Source organism: Cyprinodon variegatus, unplaced genomic scaffold, assembly GCF_000732505.1.
Source record: "Cyprinodon variegatus isolate N-32 unplaced genomic scaffold, C_variegatus-1.0 Scaffold469, whole genome shotgun sequence".
NCBI lineage: Eukaryota > Metazoa > Chordata > Actinopteri > Cyprinodontiformes > Cyprinodontidae > Cyprinodon > Cyprinodon variegatus.
Window position 1 is genome coordinate 149620 of NW_015150922.1, and position 10173 is coordinate 159792.

Sequence of the window (10173 nt, forward strand, 5' to 3'; positions counted from 1 at the left end):
TTTTGTTTGATTTTGGACAAAGGGATGTTCAACAAGTCCTCCCTTAGTCTCATAAAACATAAAATTACATTAAAAGATAAATATAGACTATAGGAGTAAAAATACAACAGAATCTAACTACCTTATGGTCACTAGTGTACCAATTAATAATTTAAAAAGAAAGACAAAAACTCTTTAATGAAGTATCAAAACCGAAAAAAAGGCTCCCAAATGATTCTCTTTTTTGCCACTGCCAGTATACGAGCTACAGAAGACATTAGTAAAATGTCTAATAAGATTTTTGCAGCTGTTTTAAATATCCAGTTCACCTATAATGAACTACAAATGTAGAAAGTAGACATCTGATTTTGTTGAAAAAGCAAACTGAAGCAAACATTTAATGGGGTCTAGGTATTCAGCTATTTATTTTGTTATTTATCTTAATCAAACAGGCTTAAATTGTTAGACAAGGACATTTTGTAAAGAATTATACAAAGGAACACAAATTCCAGCTGTTTTTCAAAGTTGTCCTATTTAGCTAGCTCTAGAGAAGGAGATATAAAAATAATGCAGGGACTTTATAGCACCTTTTATTGTTGTGGTATATATATTTAATTAGAATAATTCAATTCAGTTTATTTATATAGCGCCAATCCACAACACATTTCATCTCAAGGCACTTTGCAGTTCACCAGCTCATACAGTCAAATTGATTCAAAGTTTTCTATCCAAGGAAAACCAGTTGATTGCATCGACCCATTGACTTATTCCAACTGGAAACTGTAATGTAGAGCATCTAGATTTTATGATACGAAAAAGTAGGATATAATTATAAACTGGCGGAAAATTATTATAATTTAAAAAAATTTAAAAATTCAGTTGAATTTTACCTCAGTTATTAACTACCTTAAACTGAGGTATTAAAATAGATCCCAATCAAATCCAACCAATGCCCTGAGATGGCCTAGATGCAGTTTGATGGTGGGAGACGGAAGGACTTTATCAAAAAAAAACAAAAAAAAAACCTAAAACTCTTAATCCATGACTGAAGCTGTTGTAATACATTTAATTTTTTTTTTTTTTTTTACATATTTTCAAATAAATTAAATTATGTGGATATAATTGATCTTTTTTTACTTAAGGTGTTTGCATACTTGTTCTAATTTTGCTGAAAAACCCTCTTATTGCACCTGATTAGTGAACTCTTTTGGTTTGTTGAATCAAGTGTGTTTTATTATTTAGTTTGGATTAAAAAATTTGATATTCTTACCTCAAATGATCTTAAAACATGATTTTATTGAACAACAGCAACAGAAAAGAGAACTTTTAACTTAATACTCTGAGCTCTGTGAGTTAGGAAGATGGGCCGCCAACCAATGGCCAGAAGATGAAAGACACAGCCCTTCATCATTTGCATAATGAGGCAGAAAAGCAGACAGAAGTGTAAAAACCACAGGCAGAAATAAATAGGGTAAAAAAATACAAAGGAAGAATAAAACAGACAAAAATATTATCATATACACATAGATAAATAATAAAAAAATAAGTAAAAAATAAATAAAGTTGAAGATTAAAACGGACAATAAATAAATAAAGCAATTATTACAAAGGTGAATGAATAAAGAAGCTAAATAAAGGAGTTTCATACATTTATACCTCACTGTATAATTTAATTTCTCCCTGCATTCTTTTTTTATCGTAATTTTGGGGGCAATGAATTGTATGTTTATTTATTTTTGGAGCATTTATTTATTTCTTTATTTATTTTTAAATATGCCAGTTGGTCCTCCACAGTGCTGTACCATGCTTTTCCTCTAAGGGTCAGTATAGACGCGTGCAACGTAAATGTATGTAAGGAGCCGCTCAGTCGGTTTGCAAAAATAATCAGTCAGACAGTAGGCCAGATATGTTGATTGAAATACAACAAACACTTTACAGAATAAATATGATTGGGCTGGTTGTAAATTTTGTTAGGGTTGCGGCACATAACGAGATTAAGGGAAATAAAATGGCAGACGGGATGGCTAAGGAGAGTACAAATAAGGTAAGGATAGAAATTAATGTTAGTTTTAGTAAAACAGGAATAAAGGGTATAATTGAAAAAATAAAACAACAAAAAACAAATGAGGTAACAAAAGTTATGGGAAGAAGAAAAGAAAGGAAGGCGGTTCTATGAAATTCAAAAGAGAAATGGACAAATTAGTGGGGTTTTTTCTCATGCGTTCCACACTCCTTACCAGTTGGTGGCGGTAATGCTCACCTAACGGTTTTGCAAACCGCAATAAATAAACAAATAAAAATGTATAGAAGAAGAAGCAGCCGCAACTACTGGTATCCGTCCATAATATTTGCATGATGACAAGGTTATAAAAAGTACAGTTCTGTATTTTACTGTCTTTTTCGAGATGTTTATGCATTAAGGTCGGCAGCAGTAGTTGTGCTGCATACATTTTGCCGTTTTTTTTTCCCGGGACAGGGGCTTTTATGTTAATGCTAACAGGTTAGCTTCAGTATGAACTCTCTGGTTGGTTATGGAGTTTCCTCTGGCAGTGAGGGAGAGGAGGAAGGTGTTAACGAAAGGACAGCTAAGTAAGTTAATCTACTTATCACTTGGGGGGAAAAAAAGAAGTTATATTTGGTGCCACTCTAATTAGGAATTGTTGGTGTTTTTCTCAAGCTCTCTACAGGATGAAGATGATGACTCTGCCCCTGTCAGAAAGAGCCGCAATTTCTTACTGGAGTCTGACGCAGCATCAAGTGAGTCTGACTCAAGTAAGGAGGACCAGGATCCATCATCATCTCTTCCTCCACACCTCCAAACAGCCGGCTCTTCTGCATCCTCCCGGCCCATCCAGCATCCACCCCCCACTGACGCTGTTACCCCTTCTAAAAAGTTACCCCCTCCAACGCTTACCGCCTCCTCTGACTGCAGCGTCTTCTCCAACCCCTTTAAAACACAGGCCGACCAGAAGCTCAGCGCTTTACAGAAACATGTCCCCCTCACTATGCAGGCGAAGCCCGCCCAGATAGGGGGCAGAAAGGTGTGTGTGTCCTACAGAAAAGATGGACGGTGCAGGTTTGGCATCAAATGCAAGTTTGCTCACGACAGCGACCTGCAGACTGCTGCTATTCCAGGGGACTGTCAGTTAGTTACGAGCAAAGAGTCACCCGGGCCGGGTGGAGGATCTCAGCGGGAGTGTAATGAAAAAGAGGCTGAGCAGCAGCAGATGAAGAAGAGGAGAGTTGGACTGAGTAACTCACTGATTCCTCCTAAAAGAGCGCTGAAACAGTACTCCATGCAGAGAGACAGAGAGCACATCAATATGTCCCGATGACTCAAATGGGGACTGTGAATAGAGTTCTGGGTCAGACATTATATCAACGTCCTAGTGTCAGATTTATTTTTGCATACTCTCTGAGGACCAATTTGTGTTGGAGTGAATGTTGACTTACCTGTAGATAGTTGCACTGAACTGGTTTTAAGGAAATCTCTCCTCAGATCATTCCTGATCCTTTTAACGAGATGCCTCTAAAAAGGGCATGTATCAGAATTAGAATATATAAAAGCATGTGGTTGCCATGAAGTTATGCCAAGGTTTAAAACACATTTGGTGCAACGGGGATGCTGTGGACTGTTGCTCAGCTGGCTAAAAGAAGGCCCCACTCTACTGTCAATTGTCATCACAGCAGTACTGTGCGTCAAATGTCTGACTGCGAGGTAACTGAAGAGATTCTCTACTCTAGAAGGAGCAGAAAATAAATTAAATTCTGCACAAAAAGCCCTCAAACTACTGCTTTATTTTGCTTAAGCTGATGTATTAATTAAAATATCATGTAGAAAATGCCATTTAACCATGCCTGGAGCATAAGAAAAAAAAAATTGGATTTTCATCAAGAAATGACTTAACACGTTTAAATATTAAGACGTTTATTATCAGTCTTATAAATGGACTTACTGTGTTTTTGTGCTAGAACAGACCTAATGTGTGAGATTATTATGTTCTACATAGCTTCACCTTTCAAACGATGTTACACTTTAGAGGTTATAGACAAATCTGTTTAACATGTTCATCTGTGATTCGCAGTGTCAGTGGTCATATTTTGGCTCCTTAAAACAGGCTAGTTGTTATATCTGCAATATCTTAAATATCTCAGAAGGTTCGTCTGAAATAAACATACGTCCAATGTTTCTTTTTTGTTTGTTTTTGATGGACCTTTATAATAAAGGCTAGAAATGAAAAAAATGCTGCCCACTTTTCATAAATTAACTTAATCTATTCCAGCTTTCTGCAGGCCACCCTTTCAGCAGCAGATGTATGGCAAATTTCTCAGGAAGGGGGTGGTGGGTGTTATTGCATAACTGGAAACTAAAATCAGTCGACACACAAACTCAAACAGCTAGTTACAGGACTTATGTACAAAGGCAACAAACATACACAGACACTTTCTTCCCTGATACAGAAACTCTAAAAAGCTACCAAGTTTGACGATGAGTAAACAGCACTTATCTGTGATCCTACATTTGCCTCAGATTTTACTTCTGTTATCCGTCCTCTTCCTAAACACACACACTCCCCGTTTTTTTTTTTATAAGAGGACCTGCTGCACATGTCTTTCGCTGCCTTCCGCCTGAACGTCCCCCTGTCCCGCCTGCTCCCACACTGTGCTGCTCTCTCTCATAACCTCCGCCTGCTGGAGCGAGCCGCACGGCGGCGAGGACGACGACAGCACTGAATTGTCCAGCATGAAGGCGTTCCCGCTGGTGGACGACGGATCCTGGGACTGAGGCTGGGATGTGGACAGAAGCGGGTGGCTCAGAGCGGCTGTCTGCATGGTCTGAAGCTGCTGAGAGGAGGTCAGGATGGGGATCTGCTGGACGTGGGTCTGCGACTGGCTGACGGGCTGGAAGGTCATCTGGAGGATCTGGGTTTGCCCCTGGCTCTGCTGATGGGAGGAGTATGGCTGCATGTGCTGAAGCTGGGGCTGATGCTGGGTCACCACCGAGCTGGAATGGAGCGTCAGCTGCTGGATTGGAGGCTGCTGCTGCAGCTGCTGACCAGTCTGGACAAACTGGACGGGCATCTGGAGCTGGAGGTGCGTTTGCTGTTGGTTGTCAGCCGGAGAAGGGGGGTCAATGGGGGTCAGGGCAATTGTCACGGGGACCTGCATCGTATGGAGGCTCTGGTCTTGCCCCAGTAAAACCACCTGTGGGCTCACTTGTTGGTTTCCGTGTCCCCCATCCTGATCCACCTCGCCGTCTTGCCCCACCTGGCTCCCATCCATGCCCGTGACCTCAGCTTGTGTTTGGTTTCCTGGTAGCTCCAGGAGAGAGGCAGGGGTTGTGATCAAGGCGCCGGCGTTGGCTGCCAGCGCCTCGGCGATCAACACCTCCGGGTGACTCTTGGCCTTGTGGGCAACCACGCAGTCCTTCTTCTCAAACTTCTTACCGCAAATGGAGCAGGAGAACTGGTAGGTGGCATCAGCGTCGTGTTTCTTCATGTGCCAGTTCAGAGAGGCCTTCTGGCGGCATGTGAAGCCACAGATCTCGCATCTATCAACACAGGGAGGAAGCAGGGATTACAAAAACGATGCCTCAACAACCAGAAAGTTTCACAACAAACAAAAACAAAAATAGTACATAGCGGTCAGAAAACAGATTACAACATAACTGCACTATCCTCATCCTTTTTTCAATCACTACAACTCTGTAAAAACTTCTAATCATAGAAACTTTCCAACCAAATATATATAACTGAATGCAGAGAGGTAATGCAAGACACCTAAAATAAAACATCCAATCAAACAGAAGCATCAAAACAGTATCTAATGAAACAAACATTGATATTTAAATAGACTGATTTAATACACTTAGCAGCTCCACTATAAACTGTAATCTGTAGCTTACTACTGCTATAGGATAAGGTCATATTTTTTTTTTTTTTTTTTTTATAGCTGCGACAGGGATGTCTAATTGGGTAAATAAGATTCCTGTCAAGGGCTTGCTTGCAGCATTTCACAATAAAAGCACAGGTGAAATTTAACATTTCAGACTGCTGCTGAATTTTTGTTTTTGTACAACTTTTGAATCTCTTGGGGAGGCCATACATTTTAGGAAAAGCCCCAAAAGCACTGAAAAAAAAAAAAAAAAAAGTAGGGTCCATTTTGGTTCATCCAGAGCTGCGACTGGCTGCCGGTATATTTGGCGGTATTTCCTTGTACCAAGGCAGATAGCATCGCTGCTGGGGAGTGAGCAGTGTACTCGAGCTAAGAGAGGACAACAAGCCATCCCTTCTAGGGCTAAGTTAAAAGGAGTGAATGCACCTTAACAGACCTAGAGTTTTTTTATTGAAAGAACAATGTTTCAAACCGATTAGGATGTAAAAAAATGCAAAAAAAATAAACCCTTCATTGTACATCAGTTAAAAATAAGCAGAGAAATACGAACTGTAGAGGCTTCTCTCCAGTGTGTATCATACGGTGAACAGCGAGATTATGGGAGCTCTTGAAGGCCCGGGCGCAGAACTCACAGATATAATCTCTCTGGTCTATAATACCAAAAATAAAATAACAATCAATTACGTTTTACCTACATAGTTGAATAATTATGTCTCCAACAGATGAATGTGTGTGTACCTGTATGGTGCTTTGCGTGACGTAGCAGCTGCTTCTGTAGACGGAAAAGCCTTCCACAAGAAGGGTGAGGACAGACGTATTTCTTCTTGAGTAAGTGCTGATACTTTATATGATGCTAATGAGAGGGGAAAGGTGAGGAAATATTTTAAAATATTACATTAAATACAAAATTATGTTAGAAATAAACAAAGCATATAGCCATCAGTAATATTAATATCGGGCATTTGCCCAAATATGTTTGTTTAAACTAGGAGGGTCACATTTATACAGATACCCGGTGCTGAGGTAGGGATTTTCATTGGTTTCCATTCTTATTGAGTCCTTTAAAACACTTAAATACAGGAGTTTTTCCAGTCATATCTAACACTATCTGCGAATTAACAAAGATAACTTTTCCAATAAATATAGGGCTGAAACAATTAATCTGGTTAATTGTGATTAATCATTAAGATAATTGTCAACTAATTTAGTAATTGATTAATCATTAACTGGAGTGTAGAGACTCTAAAACATGCCTTCAGCTGACAGAGCAACCCACTTAGAGCAGCAATTATACATAAATTGTAAAAAAAAAAAATTATTTTTATCATTTTGAATTTAAGATTTAAAAAAAAAAAAACTCCAAGTGGGACATTTTAATTTCACCTGGTTTAATTTAATAAAAAATCTTCTTTAAGGAACCTTTGGGTTTCTGATTATTAATCGAAAAAATAATCAATAGATTAATCGATTTGCAAAAGAATCATTAGTTGAAATCCTAATTAAGAAAAGAGCAAACATTACATTATTTTTCATGTCCATACTTAGAATGATGAAAAAGTTAAATACTTTTCCAGATTTAAATCTCCTTTTGCTTTTGCCATTTTAAAATATACAACACAATGAGTGGCCCAAAAAGTAGGATATCAAGGTTAGAATATTAAACTGAACAAACAAAAAATATAAAAAACTGACAAGAAAGACAGTGATAAAAGGTAGAGACAAAAGTAAGAAATGGCACACATAAGGAAAGGAAAGAACTCAAAAAAGTAGTGAAAAATGGACCAAGGAAGGACATAAAAAATAAAAAGGGAAGGAAGGCGAAAATGAAAAATTGGGCCCTGAAGAATTAACACAGAAAGCAAAGGAAAGGACAAGACACAATGAAGGAACATTGTTTTTTGACAAACTCACTAAAAATAAACTATGTTCAATCCTGTCAACTAGTATAAGTTTAAGTCTGGAAAGTGTGTAACCTGCTGAGCTCGGGCCAAGCATCAGGTAGCTGCAGACACAAACCTGAAGGTAGCGAGGATGAGCTAAAACCGTCCCACATCCTTCTATCTCACAGCGTACGTACTGGACCGGAGGCTTCTTCCTGAACAAACCAATCACGGCACGCTTTAAAATGACCCACATCTTCACAGACAACACCTTAACAAGCCCCATGCCATACACACTCTCACCTACGTAAGCAGATTAAAGTACATTTCTAAACACATGAATGAAATAATACATTGACATGTTAAAGTTTCTCTCACCGTCTCTTCGGCAGTCGTGGAGTTTTGTCATCTTTTTTCCTACGGCCTCTCCTAAAAAGAAACAAATGGAAGGAAAACTGTTAGATAAACCCAAAACCAACAAACTATGATTCTGATTTTAAATCCCCCCCCCCACATAAAAACCCTCGCCTGGCTGTTGGACTCACTTCCTGGGTCCATCTGGATCTTCAGCTACTTCCTCCTCCAGCTTTACTTCCTCTTGCACCACCTCCAGGTTATCTGAACCCTCTACTTTTATCTCAGAAGCCTCTTTTTCCTTTTTAGGTGCTTTATCCTTTTCTTTTTTGTCCTTCTGTCTGGGAGGAACTTTGCGCTTTGGTTTAGGAAGGTCCCTAAAAACAAAAAAAATAAGATCACACCCCATGTAAGTATTTTATAATTCTAATAAAGACACATTTTCTAGTGAAAATATATATATATATATATTTGTGTTAACAGAAATGCGACCCCTCCTTACAGAAACCTTTCAGCCCTCGGGTCGTAGCTTTGATCGTTTAAGTCATCTCTAAAGGGAACATCTTCATCGCTGCTGAGTCCGTCCTCCTCGTCGTCAACGCTGCTGAAAACATTAAAAAGAATCCAAATACTCAAATGACCTGCAAACAGAATATGATGCTTCCTGACGGGACTCTGTGACGCAGAGATGTACCTCTGACTCTGCGGCTGATAGCTAAAATCATTCGAGTCATCCTGATAAGGAATCGCCTCGATATCCAGGGCTTGTTCAGCTCCCTCCTTGCCGTCATCCTCGGTCTTTTCACTAAAGGGAAACAACAAAGTGTTTAGAGAGGTTTTCTAACTCTATGGGAAGTGGGCCACCTGTCCAGAGGGAACCCTGTTGGCCTTTGGGAACCTATTGGATTTCATCTGTAGTGAACTGCACGCCTTACGGTTAGAAAAGTTTCACGCAGCAACGCGTTGCTAAACTTTCTACTGTTTCCTGTTCAAGATGTTATTTATATAGTAGCTGGATCTCTTAATCTCTCTGGATCTCTCCCTTTTCATTATTTTTATGAGATGGCAAAAGATTAAATCAGAGTCCCCTGGATACAGACGCGCCAGCTGCAGGTGTGGCAGCTGACAGTTCTGTCATCACCGAATGAAAATGTAATTTATAATTACAGTGTTACATAATATATAAAGTGGACAATTGCTTAGTAACGACAAATGTATACATTTAGTGAGAAAACAGGTTCGGATAACAGCTGACTGATTGCACAAAACTCCAACGTCAAGCCTGGAGCACTCGTAAAATCTGTTCGTACCCGAGCGCAGATAAAAAATAGGAAGAATGATATTTTCAGCTAAATCACACGGACGAACATTTTAACAACAAATATGTTCGTGTTGTGTTGAAAATATGGACTAGTTTTACAGTGGAATGAAATGCCCTCATAGTCCTTCTCAAGGTTGCAATAAACCCTTCTGCTCGTAAACGCTGCCTCATATTACAAAGATTTTATATGATATTTGATAAGAGGCCTTAAGAGATCTCTTATCACAAACCATACAGGGAGCATGTTAAAGACGGGTTTGTGGACATAAACCCAAAATTTAACTCAAGCAGAAAGTCTGTATGAAGAAATCTTTAAGGCTGAGTTATAGTTGCAATTTTGGGAGCAAGCGTGTGAGCCTGAAAAAGCATTTCACATGTTTATACTTAACCCTGACACAGGTGGAGTATTAAAAATAATAATAGTACGGGGGGCAGCGTTCCACATAAAGGTAGTGAGAGAGGAGAAATGCTTCACACACCGAAAACAGCTTTGTTCCCCATGAAAAACACATTATTTCTTATTTCAATTCTGTTTCTGGACAAGTTTAAGACTACAACAATAAAGAGGAAACCACCTTTTGATCTCTTTGTAAAGGAAATAAAACAGTTAAATTACAGCTCGTAATTAACGTATAAAAGCTAACTTTATAACGGACATTTGCGCTCTTATGTCAGTGAGGCAGACATCCTGTCTACTTTAAGGCTAGGCTTAAAACTTTCCTTTTTGATAAAGCTTATAGTCAG

The 10173-nt window shown here is 39.0% G+C and overlaps 2 protein-coding genes across 4 annotated transcripts in view; one reads left to right on the plus strand and one right to left on the minus strand.

The window, feature by feature from the left end:
• The first annotated feature begins 2289 nt into the window (after positions 1 to 2289).
• On the plus strand, positions 2290 to 3937 carry LOC107094198. The gene is made up of 2 exons (XM_015389684.1): positions 2290 to 2568; positions 2657 to 3937. Exons 1-2 carry the CDS (start codon positions 2492 to 2494, stop codon positions 3312 to 3314), a joined length of 735 nt encoding a protein of 244 aa, XP_015245170.1. The 5' UTR covers positions 2290 to 2491; the 3' UTR covers positions 3315 to 3937.
• A 262-nt stretch (positions 3938 to 4199) lies between these two features.
• The window catches only part of LOC107094197 (E3 ubiquitin-protein ligase ZFP91-like), a 10660-nt gene continuing 4686 nt past the window's right edge, over positions 4200 to 10173 (minus strand). For 2 of the 3 annotated variants that reach the window (XM_015389681.1, XM_015389680.1), the window contains exons 5-12: positions 8803 to 8913; positions 8611 to 8712; positions 8300 to 8485; positions 8133 to 8183; positions 7891 to 7969; positions 6613 to 6727; positions 6425 to 6524; positions 4200 to 5530 (exon numbers count right to left, since the gene is read on the minus strand). In XM_015389681.1, the coding sequence (XP_015245167.1) occupies positions 4567 to 5530; positions 6425 to 6524; positions 6613 to 6727; positions 7891 to 7969; positions 8133 to 8183; positions 8300 to 8485; positions 8611 to 8712; positions 8803 to 8913 (1708 nt within the window). In that variant the 3' untranslated portion in view covers positions 4200 to 4566. The remainder of the gene's footprint in view (positions 5531 to 6424; positions 6525 to 6612; positions 6728 to 7890; positions 7970 to 8132; positions 8184 to 8299; positions 8486 to 8610; positions 8713 to 8802; positions 8914 to 10173) is intronic. The other variant, XM_015389683.1, reaches the window with a different exon arrangement.